The following is a 23,285-nucleotide window of genomic DNA, read 5'->3' as shown; positions in this document are numbered from 1 at the left end:
AGCACGGTCCCACAACAGCAATGTGATAATGACCAGATAATCTGTTTTTTAGTGATGTTGGTTAACAGACAATGGCCAGGACGTAAGGTAGAGCTCCCCTTTGAAATGGTGGCATAGGATCTTTTACATCCACCTGAGGGGGCAGACAGGGCCTTGGTTTAATAGTTCGTCTGAACGACAGCACCTCTGACAGTGCAATATTCCTTCACTGTCAACCTAGATTATATGCCCAAGTCTCTGGAGTGAACCCACAATCTTCTGACTCAGAGGTGAGGATGCTACCATTATACCATAGTTGACACTATTAAAATTTGCGGATAATATGAAACCTGGAAGCATTGTGAACTGTGAGAAGGATAGTGTATAACTTCAAAAGGACATAGAAAAGTTGGTGGAAGGGGTGGACAGTGGTTGATGAAGTGCAATACAGAGAAATGTGAAGTGATTCATTTTGGTAGGAAGGACATGGACAGACAATATAAAATGAAGGGTGCAGGAGCAGAGGGACCTGTGTGCATATATATGTGCATAAGTCATTGAAGGTGGCAGGACAGGTTGAGAGAGCAGTTAATAAAGCATACAGTATGCTAAACTTTATTAATAAAGGCATATAATACAAGAGCAAGGAGGTTATGCTAAACTTGTATAAGTCACTAGTTCGGCCTCAGCTGGAATATTGTGTCTAGTTCTGGGCTCTGCACTTTAGGGAGGATGTGAAGGCATTGGAGAGATTGCAAAAATGATTCACAAGAATGATTCCAGGGATGAGAAACTTCATTTATGACGATATATTGGAGAAGTTGGACTATTTTCCATGCAGAAAATAAGGCTGTGAGGGGTCTGGACAGAGTAGATACGGAGAAACTGTTCCCACTCATGAAAGAATTGAAAACAAAAGGGCACAGATTTAAGGTAATTTGCAAAAGAAGCAAAAGCGTTATGCTAAGAAACTTTTTCACTCAGCAAATGGTTAAGGTCTGGAATGTTCTGCCTGAGAGTGTGGTGGAGGCAGGTCAATCGAGGCATCCAAAAGGGAACTAGACTGTTATTTGAACAGGAACAATGTGCAGGGTTATGGAGAGAATAAAACCAGGTGAATTACTCATTCGGAAAGCTGGTGCAGACATGATGGACCAAATGGCCTCCTGTGCTGTAAACACTCTGCGATTCTGTGCAAGTTACCTGAGCCAGTATACTGTTTGGTGCATTTTAGGCATAGCAGTTCATGACTGAAAATTCAATGGACTAACACTAATTTCATGCTAGAAAAACAGGGGGCTGTGAGTTGAATTCTTGCCCTGTGTATTTTCAAGGCTAGAAAGAGTTCAACCAATATGTTCACTCTAATTGCACGGAATCTGAATCGGTAAATGTTGGCCTTGAATAATAGAGGGAATGCAAGGCAATTTGTTGGTTTTTCACTACAGTTCAAAAGGTTGATTTTACAAGTTATTGGTCTGGAACTGAATTTATATTGAACAAATAGGTTAATGTCAGAACTTTTATTTCTTAGCTGCAAAGTATTGCAATACATATGTTTGTATTTCATTATAAAAAACATTTTCATAAAACAATCTCTTTACATTCTATCTTTCAGGGCTACGTTTTATTCATTACAATATTGAGATTGTCTGTTTAAACAAATTGCCTAACTGGTTATAATTATGCCTTATTGCATTCTATTTAAAGACACTGATAATTTATCAACATCTGATTGCAACTCATTTAGTGAAAGCTTTAAGGATGCCAGTTCATCCTCAGCAGTCTCAGTCTCTCCAGGTTTTGAGAGTAGGCTGTCCACAGTTGACCCTAATGCTTCCAGATCACTCCTTGCCTCCCTGATTGAAGACCTTAATTCATCCATTGAGGTTTCTAGTGATGATAATTTCTCATCAATCTCAGACTGTATAGTCTCTTCCATCGACTTTAAAGCAGCTGCGACATGCTTACTTTTTTCACCAATTTCACTAACATTCTTTTCCAACTGCTTTAAACTTTCTTTATATTCAGATTCCACTTCCTCAATGTGTTGCTTCTGATGTGCCTCTAGAGTTTGCATTTCATTCTGCAGCGCACTGAGTGCTTCATCCATAGATGAACTTTGCAGATCATTCAGGTTTGCTTTTAATGTTTGGATGTCATTGCTGAATGATACCTGAGACTCAGCCACACTTCTCATTGTATTCTGCACTGAATCTAAATTGTAGAACTCAATTTTATCAGATAAGTGTGTTGTAGCTGTATTCAAAGCCATGATGTTTGCCTCTGCCGTGGTTAATCGGGATTCAAAATTCTCATTTTGCTTTTCAGCATTTGCTGAAGCATCAATTGTTTTTGAAAGCAGTATTTTTTCCTGCTCATTCAAGCTGAGCTTTGTTTCCTGTAAATCTTGCTGACAATTGTGAACCTCTTCAGACACAGCATTGAGAGATATTTCAGCTTTAGAGACTGATTGCATCAGTGCTTCCTGTGCAGTAAGCTGTGAATTTAAGGTACTTGTCAGCTGACCATACTTACTGACTAAAGTTGTGATTTCTTGATCCTTTGTCTCAACAGTTATTTCCAGTGAACTGACCTTTGACTTAATGTCATCTATGTCATTCTGACTCTTCTCCTGTACTTCTGTAAAGGCAACAATGTTATCATGGATTGATTTGGTTAATTCTGTTAATTTTTCTTCTACAGTTTTTTCAAGAGATGTAACATCTCTCTCTCTTGCATCTTTTACATCCTGGATTCCTTCAGAGAGGTCTCGAAGGATTTCATTCTGTAGCTTTTGCAGAGTTTCACCAATTTGATTTGTCTTGCTTTCGCCTGTGTTGACTGCTTTGTTTGTTTCTTGCAGCTGCTGTTGGGTGTCAAGCAAAACCGAGTCCAGTCTGTTAATCAAGATTTTCGTAGATTCCACCTGCAACAGATGAGAGTCTTCATGTAAAACAGCAATGTCATCATGTACTACTTGCTGGAAAAGTAACATGAAATACAACAAAAATAATTAATTATGTCACTCTAATGTCATAAATATATCTGAAAGCTCAGCCTTTTGTGTAATTGATAGAATTGGCTTTTGCTGCATCTGTGAAATGTGCTGTTAACAATCAGATAGTAATTCAGAAATATTAATTCATGTAACTATTCAGTGCACTCTGGTTAAAACGTCACCACAATAAATCTCAGTGCACTCAGCACCTTCAAAGAAACACACACGAAGGAAAAACCACACATTTAGTTTGTCAAATTAACATAGGAGAAAAGAAAGTACACAGTAAACAACAAAGCAGATCCAGCTTAATTTCCATGGTAATAGCTGTCTATGGTCATTTCTTGCTAACTCCACGGTAATACTTGTCTATATTTTATATGAGAAACATAAAAATGCTACAGTTCCTTAAAGCATTTGTTTTGAAATCTTTCTTTATTCTTCCATGGGATGTGGGTATTGCTGGCAAGGCCAGCATTTGTTGCCCATCTCTAACTGTCCTTGAATTGATTGGTTTGCTATGCCATTTCAGAGGGCAGTTAAGAGTCAATCACATTGCTATGGGTCTGAAGTCACGTAGGCCAGACCTTGGAATATGTTGAAATCTTGAAATATGTTCTTATTAAGGCTCAGTTAATAGATAGATTTTGATTGTTAGGGGAGTCAAGATTATGGGGGACAGGCAGGGAAGTGGAGTTAAGACCACAATAGATCTTACTAACTAGTGGAGCAGGCTTGAGAGGTGAAATGGCCTTCTCCTGCTCCTATTTCTTATATCCTAATCAAACTGAAAACTTTTAAGAATCACCTTAAGTTCAAACATACATACTGGACAAAGATGGGCTATGTATGGGTAAAGAATTCATGAGCAGGGTATTTGCCAGTCATACTGTCGCTTCTTGGAGAAGAAAAAAGAGCCATTTTAGGCATCAGCATGGATAAACTATGCTTATATGCCAGTACCCTGCCTCCTGCCCCTCACATTTGCAGGTGCAGACATACTTACCTGACAAAGTCTATTGGCTCTACTGGCTCAAGGTCAGCAGACTGACAAGTGGAGGCTGTACCACTGTTCCAAAGATGCCTGGAGTTAATATGAATGATTAAGCTAGCACTGCCAGAGATAGTATTGTACATGTGCACACCACCACTGCAACCCCCACCCCTAACTCCCCACCCACGCCACCAAAGTTTTCTGTCTCCTTCTAGGCATCTTGCAATGCTGTTTCACGGGAGGCTCCTATATTACCCAACAGGGCTCCCCTCCATGCTGCTACCTAATTCAGCACCAAAACCACTTCACCAGCCAGCCAAGACAGACTTTGAGGGTTGCCACCACGGACTTGGATTCCTGCCTTCACATTTATTGTGCTAGCTACAAGATTTTGCCAGGCATTTTGCTCCCCAAATCTTTGCAAAGGTAGAATTATTAATGTTGCATTAAATGTCCTTACATTAATACCATGCAATGAGGGAAAATAATTCAACTTGTATTAGAAATTTAACATCTTTTGTAAAAAAAGACACCATTTCTTTCTTAATACAGTTGTTAGCTTTTAATTGGCTGTGTCCCTTAAACTGAGTCAAACTGGTATATGTTTCAAATAACTCCTGGTAATCATGGGCAGAACCTTTCCCTTGTCGGGCGGGCATGTGCCTGACCCGAACGGGAGTAAAATAGTGCGCGATGGTGTCGGGCAAGCAACCCGACATCATCACGTACTCTTGCAATGTTTCACTCAGTGGGAGCGCGAGAGTTGGCAGCACACCCGCCAACAAATAAGAGGCCAATTAAGGCCCTTAATCAATTAATTAAATCGAATATTTTTTGCTGCCTGTCCAACCGTTCGGTGGGCGGGTGAGCGAATAGGCCAGGCGGCTTTTGCATTTTTAATGAAACCTCCACCCACAGGCAGGATGAGGTTTCAGATAGTAAATATAATAAAATAAAAATTTTTAATACTCATTTTTAACATGTCCCTGCTTATGTGAGAGTCACATGAATGAGGACATCTTTTCCTCACTTTTGAAGTCTTTATTTTTAATGTTAAAAATCTTCAGCTCTCTGAGGAGCTCATTGCCTCAGGGAGCTTTCACTGAGCGCACCCGTGCACATGCACACACTTCAGCACTTGCACTCCTCCCACCCCTACCCAGGCAACGCTGAAGCTATCAGCACACATTAACAAATGGCCGTTAATTGGCCAGCCACTGTGAAATTGCAGTTGCAGCCACTCCCGGACTTGCCCGCCCGACGAGGTAAGAATTCTGCCCCAACTAGTAATACTTTGAACACATTTGCTGGTAAAACATTTTATTGACCTCTTCGGTAACGATGCATAAAAGGACACATGCAAAAAAAACAAAAAATTGGAACAAGATATTTTTAATATATTTTTATATACACTTCTCAGTGGTGACTTACATTTTAGACTTTGTACCATGTCATGACATTGGTATACTGGCGCCAAATGTACAGCCTCATGTTTCACTGGTTTAACTGGTATACAAGGAGGTGAGACAACAGTAACAACATTTTTATAGTGCCCTTAACATAGAAAAAGATCTCAAGGCATCTTAACATCTTTGAGAGATGATCTTGCACTTTTTTTCAATTTGCAGCAATAGCAGCATTGAGAAACACTGCAAAGCCTAGCTTTCAGCCACTTTTCCAAAACCAGATAACTTAGTTTTGCCATCATAATGGTATTATCACTGGACTAATATTCCAGAGACTCAGGGTAATGCTCTGCGGACCGGGGTTTGAATCCCACCATGGCAGATGTGAAATTTGAATTCAATAAAAATCTGGAATTAAAAGTCTGATGATGATCACGAAACCATTGCTGATTATTGTAAAAACCCATCTGGTTCACAAATGTCCTTTAGAGAAGGAAATCTGCCACTCTTACCTGGTTTGGCCTACATGTGACTCTAGACCCACAGCAATGTGGTTGACTCTTAAATTCCCTCTGAGCAAGGGCAATTAGTAATGAGCAATAAATGTTGGCCTAGTCAGCGACGCTCACATCCCATAAACGAATAAAGAAATTCACAAAGTGCTCAGTGCCTTATCAGCTGTTGTCAATTTGACCACAGTTAGAAGCTAAGATAGAAGTATGGTGCAGTTCCAGCATATTCACCAATGCAAGCAGATGGTGTAACAATGGTGCCTTCTTGTGTCACAAACCACGTGTTAACTCAGAGGGTCATTAGTCTATGGAATTCTCTTCCCCACAGATCAGTGGAGGCTGGGTCATTAAATATATTTACGGCTGAGTTATACATATTTTTGACTGACAAGGGAGTCAAGGGTTATGGGGGGGGCGGGGGGGGGGGGGGGGGGGGGGGGGGGGTGTGCAGACAGGAAAGTGGAGTTGAGTGAGATCAGCCGTCAGCCATGATGTTATTGAATGGTGGAGCAGGCTTGAGGGGCTGAATGGCCTACTCCTGCTCCTAAATCTTGTGTTCTTGTGTACTGTTTGTACTCCATATGTAATAATGACTTAATATGGCTTAATATTTTCTGTGAAAGCTAACTGTTCCAAATCCTAGGAAACAAGTGAAATACCCAGAATCTTCAGTGCTTAATGTACATTTCAGCTAACCATTATTGCCTTATTTTCCCAATTATTTTGATTCTGAATTCTGCAGATAATGATCCAACACTCCCAGACCCAAAATGCCCATTAAGTTATTAATGGCTTTAACTTATACACGTGATGCAGCATCAAGATGGTGTTATTAATACATGTTGCTGTACTCATCACGCCTCTGGATTTCCATAAATTGAGTTAGCTATTTTATAGTTGTGCAATAATATTGTGTTTTCCTTGCTAAAAATGTGAATGTGTTCTACTACCTTGGAAAATGTTTCTACCAAAAATTATTTTCCAAGATTATGCTTTCATAGATAAGACAATAAAGGAACAAGCCCATTTAAAGAAATAAGGTCCTAATATTTCAAGGAGTATTCTGGTAAAACATGTCTCTTTAAAATAATTAATTGTAGTATTACAGGGGCATAAGTGAATGTTTGATTATTTATAGGTTCAATCTTGAGAAAAAGTGCCTGCCATCTTTGGGAGAACCGTTCATTGAAGGTTACTCCAAAGGATGGTAGTCTTATTGCAGTTGTGGTTAAATGCAATTGTTTTTTTTTAGAATTTGCTCTGATGTGACGCATCAGTTAGCAGGAGCATATATTGAGAATTAGGCATGAGGCACAGTGCAGTTGATTCATAGCACCAATGATTTTCTGGCTATTAAACTTAATCACTGTGAATTGGAAGCACTGACCCCCATGTCCAATTCTCCAATTGACACTTCCATCTAGCAAAGAACTTGAACCAAGTTTGAAGCTTTAGTAGTTTAATCTGCAGAGTCCACAACACAAGTGGAAACTTGGAAAGACGTGGATTAATCAAGTATACTCAACAAAGAATGCCTGACTAGTTTAATTGAAATTTCCAAGGAAGTCACAGTACATGCAGACAAAGGGATCTTGTAAATATAGATTTTCAGAAGCTAAGATGCCATTTATTATTATTCATGGGATGTGGACACCACAGGCAAAACCAGCATTTATTGTCCATCCCCAACTGCCCTAGAGAAGGTCAGGTAATGAAGCACCATCTTGAACTGCTGAAGTCTGTATGGTGTAGGTACACTCACAAAGCTGTTGGGAGGGAGTTCCAGAGTTTTACCCAGTGACAATGAAGTAATGGTAATATGTTTCTAAATCAGAATGGTGTGTGACTTGGAGGGGCATTGGCAGGCAGTGGTGCTCCCATGCGCCTGTTGCCCTTGTTCTTCTAAATGTTAATGACTGTGAATTTGGATAGTGCTGTCAAAGAAGCTTTGGCAAATTGCTGCTGTGCATTTTGGAGATGTTACATACTGATGCCACTATGCATCAGCGGTGGAGGGAGTGAATGTTTGACGTGGTGGATGAGGTACCAATCAAGCGGGCTGCTTTGTCCTGGATTGTGTCCAGCTTCTCGAGTATTGTTGGAGCTGCCCTCGTCGAGGTAAGTGGAGAGTATTCTATCACACTCCTGACTTATGCCTTGTAAGTGGGGGAAGGGCTTTGGGATTCAGGAGGCTACTCACCGCAGAATTCCTGAACTCTGGCGTGTTCTTGTAGCCACGTTATTTAAATCACGTGTACAGTTAAATTTCTGGTCAATGGTGATACCCAGGATGTTGATTCAGTGCCATTGAATATCAAGGGGACATGGTTAAATTGCCTCTTGTTAGAGGTGGTTATTGCCTGGTGCTTTTGTGACACAAATGTTAATTGCTACTCAAACAGCTCAAGCCTGAATATTGTTCATGTCTTGCTGCAAGTAGGAATGGACAGCTTCATTGTCTGAGGAGTTGTGAATGGTAGTGAGCACTGTGCAATCATCCCCACTTCTGACGTTCAGATGGGGAGGCAAAGTGTGCTTAAGACATGGCCTCGATTAACTCCTATAGCGATATTCTGTGACTGGGATGATGGTCTCCAATAACCACAATCATCTTCCACCATGATGGATATGTTTCCAGCCATTGGCAAATTTTGCCCTTGATTCCCATTGACTTCAGTTTACTAGAGCTCTTCGATGTCACTCTTGTCAAATGCTGCCTTGATGTCAATGGCAGTTACTTTTACCTTACCTCTGGAATTCAGCTCTTTTATGTTTGGACCAAGACTGTAATGAGATCTGGAGTTGAGTGGTCCTGATGGAACTCATACTGAGTACTGGTGAGTAGTTACTGGTGAATAAATGCCACTTGAAAGCACTGTTAATAACACCTTCCATCACTATGCTGATGATTGAGAGTAAATTGAGGGGGCAGTAATTGGGTGGATTGAATTTGTTCTGCCTTTTGTGAACAGGATATACCTAGGCAACTTTCCACTTTGCTGCATAGATGCCAGTGTTGTTGCTGTATTGGAACAGCTTGGCCAGGTGCACAGCTAGTTCTGGTGCACAAATCTTCAGCAGATGTTAGCCATATGTTATTAAGGTACATTGCCTTTGCTGTATCCACTGTGCTCAGTCGCTTTTTGATATCACATGAATTGAATGGAATTGGCTGAAAATTGACATGTATGATGCTGAGGACCTCAGGAGTCCAAATGATAGATCATCCACTCGGCACTTCTGGCTGAAGATGGTTTCAAATGCTTTGGCCTTGTCTTTTCAACTGACGTGCTGTTCATGGAACCTCTTCCTCCCATTAGTTTTCTAACTGTCCACCACCGTTCATGATGGGATGTGACAGGACTACAGAGCTTTGATCTGATCCATTGATTGTGGGGTTATTTAGCTCTGTGTATAGTATACTGCTTCTACCCTGTAGCATGCATGTCCTGTTGTAGCTTCACCACGTTGGCACCTCATTTTTAGTTATGTGTAGTAACTCCTGCTGTCTATCAGTGGTCACATGATGTTCTGGGGCGTTGCGACCAATGAGTCCTGAACGCAGGCAATCTGGAGGGGGTGGGGCTTCCTGATGAGAGTCCTGATTGAGCATGTAGCATCTGAAAAGCTCTCTGTAATAAAGTTTATCTATTTCTTGTTGAAAACTGTCCATCTGTCAGGTCATTACATTTGGCGACAAGGATAAAATAGCTCCAAAGCTGCACCTTGCCTGGTTACCATGAGTACATCGAATCTTAAGAAAAAGAAGACTACTCATCAGTTATGCCACTCTTCAGCAGAATCGATCCTTATGATGTTACTATGGAAGACTGGAGCCAGAATGTAGAGCACCTCAGGTTTTATTTCGTAGTTAATGAAATTACCGCGGAGGAAAAGCAGAAAGCCATCCTTTTGAGTGTATGTGGCAGAAAGACATAAAATCTCATTTGCAACCTGACGGCCCCGAACGTGCCCAATTCTAAGTCCTATAATGAATTGGTGGACCTTGTGAAAATGCACTTCCAGCCAAAGCCATCCGTAATAATGCAGCGTTTTAAGTTTAATTCCAGAGTTAGGGCCCCAGGAGAGTTCATCGCAACCTATGTAGCGAAGCTGAAGCAATTGTCAGAACGCTGTGACTTCAGGGACACATGCTGCAGTACTGATTAGTTTGCGGAGGTCAGGATGATGCCATACAGCCTCGCTTACTTGCTGAGGTCGACATTGACTTTAAGCGCGCCCTAGGAAGCACTGTGAGAGACTCACGGGCTTTGTAACACATACAACATGGCAACATTCTTCATGTGGGGAAGGAACCTCCCACTGAAAACCAGACCTACAGCATCGAAGCAAGATGCAATGTCCGCTGTTAGAAACATGAAAAGGCCTAGCAGAAGCACTTCAGCAGCAGCTCCAAGAGTAAGTTGTTATAGATGTGGAGGTAACCATACCAGACACCTGTAAATTTAAGGAGGCAGAATGCCATTACTGCCATAAGAAAGGTCACGTAGTAAGACAATGCTGGGCAAAGTCAAAGCCCGTAAAGCAGCAAACCAACATGATTGACTTAAAGAATATAGCAGAACCTGAAGTTACCGACATCGACATTTATTCTCTGTATAACATAACCACCGTCAAATCAAATCTATCACTGTTACAATCCAAGTTAATGAGAAGATAATGGAGGTGGATATGGGTGCCTCAACTATAGTGGTGGACAGCACACTTTCAAATACCTTGACAAATAAACCTGGAGCAGACAACCGCTAAATTAAAGACATACATTGGAGAATCTATTCAGGTAAAGGGCTTCGCCACAGTACCAGTGTCTTACAGGCAACAGACAGCCCAGCTGCCTGTGATAATAGTGAAAGGAGAAAGACCCAGTCTTTTAGGGTGAGACTGGTTACTGAAGATCAAACTTGACTGGCCTGAGGTATTTCACCTGAAAACAGGAGGAGTTCCTGAACTGTTAAGGAAATGAGACATGGTATCTTGGGATGAATTAGGGAAGTTAAAAGGCGTGCAGGCCAAGATACATGTGGATCCTCAGGCAACACCACATTTCTTTAAGGCCAGACCTGTGTCTTATGGGTTGAAAGAGAAGGTGAATGCAGAACTGTACCAGTTAGAAAAACTGGGCATCATCCAACTTGTCTAATTCCCAGAACAGGCAGCACCCATACTTTCAGTGGTTAAGTCTGACCAAACCATACGCATTTGTGGGGACTATACATTGACCGTAAATAAGGCAGCAAAACTAGACAAGTACCCCGTTGCAAGGATAGATGATTTTCTGCAAACCTGGCTGGAGGAAAGCCCTATACAAAATTAGATATGAGCCATGCCTATCAACAATAAGAATTGGAAAGCACATCGAGAGAATATGTGACTATAGGCCCACACAGAGGTCTTTATCAGTACACTCGCCTACCCTTTGGCGTATTGTCTGCATGCACTATTTTCCAGAGAACAATAGAGAGTCTTTTGCAAGGACTTCCCGGAGTAGTAGTATACGTAGATGAAGTTCTGATCACAGTGTCAACCAAGACCAAACAATTGGCCAACCTGGAAGTGCTAAGAAGGTTCATGGAAGCCGGCGTATGGTTAAAGAAGGAAAAATGCACATTTCAAGCACCATAAGTTACTTACCTGGGTCACAGGGTGAATGCCATGGGCTTGCATCCAGTAGAAGAGGAAGTTTGGGCAATAAAGGATGCACCCTCAGCATCTAATGTAACCAACTCAAGTCCTTCCTGGATATAACTACTATCGCCGCTTTTTGCCTAACTTATCAATTGTGTTAGCACCATTACACTTGTTGTCAAAAAAGAATCACCATTGATCGGGGAATTCACAACAGGAAGAAACCTTTGTGAAAGCAAAGAAACTGTTGCATTCGACACATTTATTGGTACACTAAAACCAATCGAAAGAGCTGATATTAACATGTGATGCCTCTCCTTATGGTGTAGGAGCTGTGTTATCATATAGCAGAAAATGGATCAGAAAGGCCCATTGGCAATGTCTCAAGAACTCTCTTCCCAGCTGAGAAGAGTTATTCCCAGCTAGAGAAAGGAGGTTTATTGGTAGTATTCGGAGTGAAGAAATTCCACCATGGATGACATTTCACCATTGTGTCAGACCATAACCAATTAATGGATTTATTCAGTGAGGATAAGGTCATTCCACCAATAGCCTCAGCAAGAATACAACATTGGGCTCTGATGTTATCTGCGTATGAGCATACTTTTATTTACCGTCCTGGTTTACACATTGCAAATGTAGACGAATTCAGTCATCTCCCGTTACCAGATAGCATTGTACATGCTCCTGTTCCACAAGAAGTTTTGTTGTTACTGAATTTCCTGGATTCTTCGCCTATGTGTGCAAAGCAAATTAGAAATTTGACAAACAGAGATCCAATATTGTCAAAAGTCAGAGACTTTGTTTTATAAGGATGGTCAAATTCACCTTTGTCTGAAGATTTGAGATCATTCCATGTCAGAAACACAGAGTTAATTTGTCAAGATGCAATCTTGTTGGGGATCAAGAGTTGTCATCCCATCGCAAAGTGGAGAACCATTCTTGACAGAGATTCACAGTGCGTATCCAGGCATATCAAGGATGAAAATGCTTATGCGAAGCTATGTCTGGTGGCCAGGCATTGACAGTGACATTAAAACCATGGTCAAGCACTGTCTCCATTGTCAGCATCAACAGAAGTTGCCTGTTTCAGCTCCCCTGCATCCGTGGAAGTGGCCTGGTTGACCCTGGGTTAAGCTACATATCAATTATGTAGGACCATTCTTAGGTACCATGTTTTTGTTGATTGTAGATGCACATTCTAAATGGATGGATGTATACAAAGTCAAATCACCAACATCGAGTGCAACTATCGAGCATCTGCATCATTGTTTTAGCACACATGGCCTACCTGAAATCGTCATTTCTGATAATGGTACAGCCTTTATCAGCACACAGTTTCATAAATTCATGAAGCTAAATGAAATCAGACATACTAAAACAGCCCCTTACCATCCCTCATCGAATGCTTTAGCCGAGAAAGCTGCACAAACTTGCAAGCCTGGTATGAAAAGGTTATCAGAAGGTGCTATAGAATCTCAAATTTCCCACTTTCTTCTCAGTTTTTGTACAAGTATGGGTTCAATACCATCTGAATTATTGATGAAACACTGCCTTTGTGCAAGATTAAGCCTGGTGTTTCCAAATTTAGAGAGGAAGGTAGAGCGGAATCAGAGTAATCAAAAACTGAATCACGATGTACATAGCAAGCTCACACAATCAGTGTAGGTGACACAGTATTGATGAGAAATTTCACAAGTGGACCTTGTTGGGTTCCTGGAACCATTGTCTCAGAGACTGGTCCATTATCTTTCTAAGTACAAGTGGAAGATAGAATCATTAATAAGTACGTCGATTATGTTTGTGTTAGAGAGACATTCCGACAACCACCTGTGATTAATGTCAAACCGTCAATTCCTGAGGTGATGGATATACCTAGAATAGATATGCCCAATGTCTCTGTAGAGTTGCCAAACCCAGAACTGCAGCTTTCTAATGACGTGTCTCATGTTGCAGTTCCTGAGCCTGTCGATCCTGCTGAGAAACCTCAAGTGGTAAAGCTATGCCGCTTTAGCTGTATAAGGAGAGCACCTCAGACACTTGATCTTTAATCACCTGAAGTTGTGTATGTAGCCTCTCCTGCTGTCTATAAGTGATCATGTGATGTTCTGGGAGGCTCTGACCAATGATCCCTGAGTGCGGACAATCCGGGTCGGACAATCCGGGGCGGGGGGGGGGCGGCGGTGGTCTGAGGGGGTGAAGCTTCCTCACAAGAGTCCTCATTGATCATGTAGCACCTGAAAATCTCTTTGTAATAAAGTTGATCTGCTTCTTGTTGAAACCTGTCTACTCCATCAAGTCATTCCAGTATGCCTGGTGCTGCTTCTGGTATGTTCTTCTACACTCCCCATTGAGCCAGGATTGGTCCCCTGGCTAAATGGTAATGATAATGTGAGGGAAATACTGGGCCATGAATTCACAGATTGTGGTTGAATGCAATTCTGCTGCTGCTGATGGCCTCATTGATGCTCACTTTTGAGCTGCTAGATCTGTTCTGAAACTATTCCATTTAACACACTTCCACACAACATGATGGAAGATGTCCTCAGTGTGAATATGTGGTCACTCCTACTAATACTGTCGTGGATAGATGTGAGTGGTAGATTGATGGAAATAAGATCAAGACGGATTAGGCCTTTGTCCAGGCCTCTGGATTGTTTCTGTAATGGCGAGTTGTAGTGACCGCTTTGCTTTCCATTTTTATGCATGACTTGGCTGGCCATGAATGATACTGAGGCTGAGGATAGGACAAGCAGCGTGAAAGAATGCAGAAATGACAGGGAGCACAGCCAGGTTCAGTGGAGTAAAAAAAAATGCAGTTTAATGTAGAGCAATGTGAAATAGTACAGTACATTTTAGGAGAGAATAACGGTGAATGTTGCCATTCCTTAAATGCTAAGATTATTAATAGACCGAAGGAAGTGCGAGGTCAGATGGTGCATATAGATGCATCTTCAAAATAGATGGTGTACCATCCAGAATCCTGTTTGCTTAGGTGCAAATGACCACATGTCTGCACATTGCCCAATTCATTCTGAAATCAATTCTGAAAGTGAGAAACCGTCTGCATGCTGTACTTCGACCACACAGCTGGGAAATGGAGCAGAAATTTTGAAGCATGCTTACAACTTGAAAGAGAAATGCTGCTGAAAGGAGCCTCTTACCTGTTGCAAAACAGTTTCCAACTTCTTTGCCAGTTCTTTGCCTTGTAGGGAGGTTTCCTCGCTCCTCTGGTGAAAATGGTTGACCTGTTGCGATAGGTTGTGGATGCACCAGGCGGAAAGGGCAGCCGCTACAGCGAGAATGACAAAGAGGAGGCAAGTCAGCACCTTGCCCACGGCCGAACCGGAGCCTGTGCCTCCTTTATTTCCCTTCGAGCTCCTCTTAGCCGCGTCGTCCTGGCCAGTGTGGGAACCCCGATCAGAATGATTTTTATTCCTTTGCTTCAGGGAGGACATATTGTCACGAGAAAGAGCAAATCTCAAGTCAAATAAATCGGCAAACCTGGGGCTGCCTGCTGCTGTCAGTGTTGCGTGCGTTCTTCGAAAACACTTTCTCGGAGCTCCACTCACAGGAGGATCACCAGTGAATCGCTGCCTTTGACGTTCAGCCCGAGAAGTTGCTTCAAAGTTTGACTTTTTCTTTCAGCGCCTCGGGCTCTGTAATACTGACAGGGCTGCAGTGATTTGCGCAGGGACCGCTACTGCCACGTACTCTGGGAGGGGAACAAGCTCATTTGGGATGTGCAGCTGACTTCAGTTACATCACCATCCCATATCCCACAACTTCACTCTCATCTTTCTCAGACTGCTAACATGGAATTTACACAATTCCATACTTTCCCTGGGGCTCCTGTGCCGCAGCTTCTCTCTACCCACCCACCCCATATAACTGTTGTTCGAGGCTGTTGTACCTCCTGTTTCGATTCATTTTCCACTTTGCCATTCAGACACAACATGATTTGATTATTAAAACCAAAGCCTGCAATGAGTTGCGGGGACCCCCCGCCCCGAGATTTATCCACATGTATTACCCATTTGACTGGCCATTGCAAAAAGGCGACGCAATTCTACTTATTGTAACTGGGGGTGTAATAATGTGCATAGCTTCGGGGATCGACGGAAACGGACATAAAGATGCAGTCCTTCGGTATGAAAAATAATCATGGAGATTTCCTTGCGTTTTTAGTCTCCTCGGGATCACCAGCCCGATCCGAGCAATCAAATGATTATTGCTTAGATCGGTATTTTTTTTTTGTTGCTGCCATTGCCCTACCCACACAACGTGGCAAGTCTGGCTTCAGAGCAAAGCGACCGTCTGACTAACTCAGCGAGTGGACGCGGATTGGCCAAGGGAATGAGAACCGAGGCGGACTTGTCGAGGGGACTGAGTTAAATCACTTCAGATAAGTTGGCGAACCTGTGAAATATAACATAAATATAAAATCAGTCGATATTTTTAATCACAATTAGTGAAGGATGTTGCTCCTGTCTCTTTCCTCCTCGTAAATAATAGAATTACATCCAAGGCAGCTATTTGAGATGAGGAGTATGTCAAAATTGCAGGACAATTATAGAGGGGGAAGTGAGGTACACACATATTTGAGGTCACTTTTGAGACTCAGGAAATTATGATTTCAATTAAGTTAAATCTTTACCTTTTTTAAATAAAAGGGAATGTCTCCGTTTTGGCACAGATTTAAGATATGCCACCTTTGTCAAACATTTGTGATGTAAGTACCTTAAACTATTTTATGTAAAGTCTGGTGGATTTATGACAAAAAAGTACTTTCTCTTCAGGCTTCGAAATTACCATTATTTCTTTTCAATTGCTGTGCAAATCCCAGCGCACGGTCTCCCAAAGGAAAAGGGGGAAAAAAAATCTTGTTCCGCTCTTGTCTCGATCTGTGTCGTCCAGATCTAACGAGCAACCTTTTTGAGGTAATTTATTACGTGACCTTTATAGGATTGTAATGTGTCTTTAATTTCCCGGAATATCATCATGCAGAGGGAAACAGCAACAGGTTAAAATCTCCACAGTACTAGAACCCACAAAATCATTTTTCGGATGAGGTAAATGCTGCGAAACCAGATTAAGCAAATACTCCTAGTACAAGGCAACATTCGCGTGAAATCAGCACCGAAAGTCCAATAAAATAATAAAAAGGAAAATGTTGGAAGACATTCAGCTGATTTAATAGCGTCTATGAAAAGAGAAACAGTTTCATGTGAATGACCTTTCAACAGAAGTAAAATTTGTTTTTAGAGATTAACAGTTTTTGAGCAAGTACGAGTGGGGGAATCCCCCACCGGCTTTCCTTTATCTGTTCCAACCATGCCACCTTCCATGCCAGCACTGCCTTCCTCTTTCCTCAGCTAAGGTGATTGGCTGGGCTCTCCATTGTGTCCAACCCATCATACACAGTTCCACCCTCAGCCTTTCCTTGCCCTCCCAGATCCATGATAAAGATCCCCTCTGTAACCAGAGTCATTGTCATAGAGTCATAGAGATCTACAGCACAGAAAAAGGCCCTTCGGCCCATCAAGTCTGCACCGGTCAAACAAGCACCTAAATATTCTAATCCCATTTTCCAGCACTAGGCCTGTAGTCTTGTATGCGATAGCATTGCAAGTGCACATCCAAATACTTCTTAAATGTTATGAGTGTTTCTGCCTCTACCATCCTTTCAGGCAGTGAGTTCCAGATTCCCACCACCCTCTAGGTGAAAACATTCTTCCTCACATTCCCTCTAAACCTCTTGCTCCTTACCTTAAATCTATACCCCCTGGTTACAGATTCCTCCGCCAAGGGGAAAAGTTCCTCGCTGTTGACTCTATCTATGCCCCTCATAACTTTATACACCTCAATCATGTCCCCTCTCAATCTCCTCTGCTCCAGGAAAAATTACCCGAGTCTATCCAATCTCTCCTCATAACTAAAACTCTCTAGCCCAAGCAATATCCTGGAAAATCTCCTCTGCACTCTCTCTAGTTCAATCACATCCTTCCTATAATGCGGATTCCAGAATTGCACGCAATACTCTAGCTGCAGCCTAAGCAGTGTTTTATACAGTTCCAGCATACCCTCCCTGCTCTTATATTCTATGCCTGGGCTAATAAAGGCAAGTATCCCATATGCCTTCTTAACCACCTGATCTACTCATCCCGCTACGTTAAGGGACTGGTGGATACGTACACCAAGGTTCCTCTGATCCTCGATATTTCCCAGGGACCCACCATTCATCGTATATTCCCATGCCTTGTTTGTCCTGCCCAAGTGCATCACCTCACACTTATCTGGATTAAATTCCATTTGCCACTGATCAGCCCATCTGACCAGCCCGTCTATATCCTCCTGTAATTGAAGACTATCCTCCTCACTATTTACCACCCCACCAATTTTCGTGTCATCCACGAACTAACTGATCAACCCTCCTACATTCAAGTCTGAATTGTTTATATATACCACAAACAGCAAGGGACCCAGCACCGATCCCTGTGGAACACAAGCATCCAGTCACAAAAACACCCCTTGACCATGACCTTCTGCTTCCTGCCACTCAGCCAATTCTGAATCCAATTTGCCAAATTGCCTTGGATTCCATGGGCTCTTACCTTCATCATCAGTCTCCCATGTGGGACCTTATCAAAGGCCTTGCTGAAGTTCAAATAGACTACGTCAAATGCATTGCCCTCATCTACACACTTGGTATCCTCTTCAAAAAATTCAATCAGTGAACAAGGGAGAGACCTCATCCTGAGTGAGATACAGCCAGAGTGAGTGTGGGTATTGGCAGTTTGGTGCACAGTGGGAATTGAACTGGGAAATCTTTCTCTTTAATTTCTCCTTAATTTTTCTAAGTTCAGTAGTCAAGCTAAAAGATTGGTAAGGCAGCTGACTCAGTTGACTGTGACAGTTAACTGTCAATCACCTGAAGCCTGATTAGGGCCTGAATAGATGTTGATTACTATTTGAGTCTTAACTTATGTGAGTCATCTCAGCTCACCTCAGCTCTATTTAAGAAAGGGACTATTTAGAAGCACACGACAGTGTGCTTGCACACGAACAGGGGAGAGATCTCATTGTGAGTTAGAGACAGCCAGAGTGAGTGTGGGTATTGGCAATTTGGTGCACTGTGGGAATGCGGTGCAGAGGGGAAGAGATGCTCCTTGCATTTTTTCTTGGCTATCCAACTTCTTAAATCTTCAAAGAGTGGTTTTGCCCTGCTGTAGCAGCAGAGGCTACAAGGGAAAGAAATGACTGGTAAGTAGTGGGTAAGATCAGGTAAGTATTTGCTACTTTTATTGCTTATAGTTTAAGGTCTTTTTGTGGTTTATAGTTTGTGTATTCTGTAGTAACGAGGATCAGGAAAGGAGGGGCTGAGAGTAATTGATTTACAAGATTAAATTTAAAGGGATAAGTCATGACAGGAGAGCTCAAAGCAGTGGTGTGCTCCTCTTGCTCCATGTGGAAAGCCGGGGACATTTCCAGTGCCCGGGACCAGCATGTGTGCAGGGAGTGTGCCCAGCTGCAGCTCCTGGAAGCTCAGGTTTCAGAGCTGGAACGGCGGCTGAGGACACTGTGGAGCATCTGCAAATCTGAAAGCATCGTGGATAGTACATTTAGAGAAGCAGTCACACAGCTGAAGGAACTTGAGGAAGGAAGGGAATGGGTGACCACCAGGCAGTCCAGGAGAAACAGGCAGGTAGTTCAGGAGTCCCCTGAGGTCCCGCTCGTAAATCAGTATTCCATTTTGGAAGCTGATGGTTCCTCCAGGGGGTGCAGACAGAGCCAAGCTTCTGGCACCACAAGCATCCTGTCTGTACAGGAGAGGAGGAAGAGAGGAAAAGCAATAGTAATAGGGGATTCTATAGTCAGGGGAACAGATAGGCGCTACTGTGGCCGTCAGCATGACTCCAGGATGGTGTGTTGCCCCCCCTGGTGCCAGGGTCCGGAATGTCACTGAACGGCTGCAGGGCATCCTGAAGGGGGAGGGTGATAAGGCAGAGGTCATGGTACATATTGCTACCAATGACATAGGTAGAAAGAGGGATGAGGTCTTGCATCAAGAATTCATGGAGTTAGGCAGTAGACTAAAAAGCAAGACCTCTCAGGTTGTAATCTCTGGATTACTCCCAATGCCATGTGCTAGCGAGCTCAGAAATAGGAGAATAGTGCAGATGAATACATGACTTAAGAGCTGGTGCAGTAGGGAGGGTTTTAGATTCCTGGATCACTGGGACCGTTTCTGGGGAAGGTGGGACCTGTACAAGTGGGACAGTCTACACTGGAACCAGAGTGGGACTAACATCCTTGCGGGTGGGTTTGCTAGTGCTGTTGGGAGGAGTTTAAACTAATTCGGCAGGGGGAGGGGACACAGAATGTTAGCAGAATAGGGACACATCAAAATACAGTAAAACAATAAAGTCAGAGGAAGTACAGCTGCATTAAGTTTCAAGGGAGTAAGGCAAGGCTGGATAGCTTCTACTTTAATGCCAGGAGTATTACAGGTAAATGAGTTAAGGGTGAGGATTGACACGTGGAATTGTGATATAGTAGCCATCACTGAGGCATGGTTGAGGGAGGGGCAGGATTGGCAGCTCAACATTCCGGGATATAGAATCTTCAGGCAAGAAAGGGGAGGGGGTAAAAGAGGAGGAGGCATTGCATTATTAGTTGAGTCAGTTACTGCAGTAAGGAGAGATGATATCTTGGAGGGGGCACCAAATGAAGCTTTGTGGGTAGAGCTTAGGAATAAAAAAGGGGCAGCCACATTGTTAGGTGTTTATTATAGACCCCCAGATAGTCAGCGGGAAATTGAGGAGCAAATATATGTACAATTTGCGGAGGTGTGTACAAACAATAACAATTGGGTAATTATATTAGGTGATTTCAACTTTCCCAACATTAATTTGGATAGACATAGTGTTAAGGGCTTGGATGGAGTGGCTTTCTTGAAATGCGTACAGGAGAACTTTTTAGGTCAATATGTAGAGGGTCCAACAAGGGATGGTGCAGTGCTGGATCTAATTCTGGGGAATGAAGCTGGACAGGTGGCTGAGGTTTTGGTGGGGTAGCATTTTAGTGATAGCGACCACAAAATGGTACAATTGAAGTTTGTTATGGACAAAGAAATAGACAAGTTGCAACAAAATGTTTTGATTGGGGGAGAGTGGATTTAAGTAAAATAAGTCAGGATCTGGCCGAGGTAGACTGGGAACAGCTACTTGTGGGGAAATCTACAGAGGATCAGTGGGGGGTGTTCAAAAAGGAAATGGGGAGGGTACAGGCTCAACATGCTCCCTCTAGGGTGATAGGAAGGAGTAACAAGCCTAGAAAACCATAGATGACCAGAGATATTCAGGATACGATGAGAAGGAAAAGAAAGGCTTTTAGCAGGTACAAGGGAAGCAAATCAGCAGAGGCATTAGTGGAGTGCAGAATGGGGCTTAACAAAGCAATTATTAGAACAAAGAGGGGATATGAGAAACCTCTGGCAAAATCCCAAGATATTCTATGAGTATATCATTGGGAAGAGGATAACCAGGGAAAAAGTAGGGCCCATTAGGGACCAAGGGGGCAATCTATGGGTGGCGCCAGTGGACATCGGTAGAGTGTTGAACGAATACTTCACATCCGTCTTCACCCAAGAGAATGAGGATGAAGGTATGGAACTCAGGGAGAGAGACTGCGAGGTTCTTGAGCAAATTGATATAGGGAGTAACAAGGTATTGGAGGTGTTGGCAGGCTTAAAAGTGGACAAATCTCCAGGTCCAGATGATTTGTGTCCCAGATTGCTGAGGGAGGCAAGGGGGATCGCAGGGGCTCTGACCCAAATTCTTAATTCCTCTCTAGCCATGGGGGAGATGCCAGAGGACTGGAGAGCAGCTAATATGGTTCCATTATTTAAGAAGGGTTGTAGAGATAAGCCAGGGAACTACAGGCCAGTGAGTCTCATGTCAGTGGTAGGGAAACTATTGGAGAAAATTCTGAAAGAGAGAATCTATCTCCACTTAGAGATGCAAGGTTTGATCAGGGATAGTCAGCATGGCTTTGTCAGAGGGAGGTCATGCCTAACAACTTTGGTTGAATTTTTTAGGAGGTGACCAGGAGTGTAGATGAGGGTAGCGTAGTTGATGTAGTTTATATGGATTTCAGCAAAGCCTTTGACAAGGTCCCACATGTGAGGCTTATAAAGAAGGCAAATGCACATGGGATACAGGAAAATTTGATAAGGTGGATTCAAAATTGGCTTAGGAGACAGAGGGTGTTGACAGAAGGGTGCTTTAGTGACTGGAAGCCAGTGTCCAGTGGCGTACCACAGGGATCCGTGTTCAGTCCCCTATTATTCATCATTTGTATAAACAACATAGATGACTGTGTGAGGATAAGATTAATAAGTTTGCGGATGACACAAAGATTGGCCGGGTGGTTAACAGCGAGGTTGAGTGTCTTGGGCTACAGGGAAATACAAATGGGCAGATAAATGGCAGATGGAATTTAACCCTGAAAAGTGTGAGGTGATACACTTTGGAAGGAGTAATTTGACAAAGAAGTATTCAATGAACAGCATGACACTAGGAAGTTCTGAGGAAGAAACGGACCTTGGCATAGATTGCAAAAATAGGGAGATCATGTTGGAGTTGTATAGAACCTTGGTGAAGCCACAGCTGGAATACTGTGTGCAGTTCTGGTTGCCACATTATAGGAAGGATGTGATTGCACTGGAGGAGAAGCAGAGGAGATTCACCAGGATGTTGTCTGGGATGAAATATTTAAATTATGAAGAGAGGTTAGATAGACTTGGGTTGTTTTCATTGAAGCAGGGAAGACTGAGCGGCGACCTGATCGAGGTGTACAAGATTATGAGGGGCTTGGACAGGGTGGATAGGGAGCAGCTGTTCCCCTTAGTTGAAAGGTCAGTCACGAGGGGGCATAAATTCAAGTTGAGGGACAGGAGGTTTAGGAGGGATATGAGGAACAACTTTTTTACCCATAGGGTGGTGATGGTCTGGAATGTGCTGCCTGGGAGGGTGGTGGAGGTGTGTTGCCTCACATCCTTTAAAGAGTACCTGGATGAGCACTTGGCACATCATAACATTCAAGACTATGGGCCAAGTGCTGGTAAATGGGATTAGGTAGGTAGGTCAGGTGTTTCTCACATGTCAGTGCAGACTCGATGAGCCGAAGGGCCTCTTCTGCACTGTGTGATTCTGTGATTCCATGAAATTGGTCAGACATGACCTCCCCTTAACAAAACCATGCTGACTGTCCTTGATTAATCCCTGCCTCCCCAAGTGTAGATTAATTCTGTCCCTAAGACTTGTTTCCAATAGGTTCCCTACCACTGACATTAGACTGACTGGCCTGTAGTTCCCTGGTTTATCCCTTCCTCCCTTCTTGAATAATGGTCCCACACTGGCTGTCCTCCAATCCTCTGGCACCTCTCCTGTGGCCAGAGAGGTATTGAAAATTATTGTCAGCGCCCCTGCTATCTCCTCCCTTGCCTCACTCAACAGCCTGGGATACATTTCATCTGGGAGATTTATCTGCTTTTAAACCTGCCAGACCACTTAGAACCTCCTCCCTTTCCATATTCACGTCGTCCCTCTCACTTGTGAACCCCGACACAAAGTACTCATTTGGAACCCTACCTACGTCTACCGGCTCCACACACAAATTACCATTGTGGTCCTTAATGGGCCCTACTCTTTCCCTTGTTATCCTCTTACTCTTAATATACTTGT

General features: G+C 42.9%; 1 protein-coding gene across 1 annotated transcript; it reads right to left on the bottom strand.

Moving 5' to 3' along the window:
* Positions 1–1,487: 1,487 nt before the first annotated feature.
* Positions 1,488–15,242, bottom strand: LOC121285967 (cytoskeleton-associated protein 4-like). Its single transcript, XM_041202958.1, has 2 exons — positions 14,703–15,242; positions 1,488–2,908 (listed from the first exon to the last, which is right to left on the bottom strand). The coding sequence occupies exons 1-2, from the start codon at positions 14,994–14,996 to the stop codon at positions 1,670–1,672; spliced, it is 1,533 nt and encodes a 510-aa protein (XP_041058892.1). The 5' UTR covers positions 14,997–15,242; the 3' UTR covers positions 1,488–1,669.
* Positions 15,243–23,285: the final 8,043 nt, after the last annotated feature.

The sequence above is a fragment of the Carcharodon carcharias genome, chromosome 13 (assembly GCF_017639515.1).
Source record: "Carcharodon carcharias isolate sCarCar2 chromosome 13, sCarCar2.pri, whole genome shotgun sequence".
NCBI classification, from domain to species: Eukaryota; Metazoa; Chordata; class Chondrichthyes; order Lamniformes; family Lamnidae; genus Carcharodon; species Carcharodon carcharias.
The sequence above is the reverse complement of the archived record's forward strand: the minus strand, read 5'-3'. Positions and strand labels throughout refer to the sequence as shown.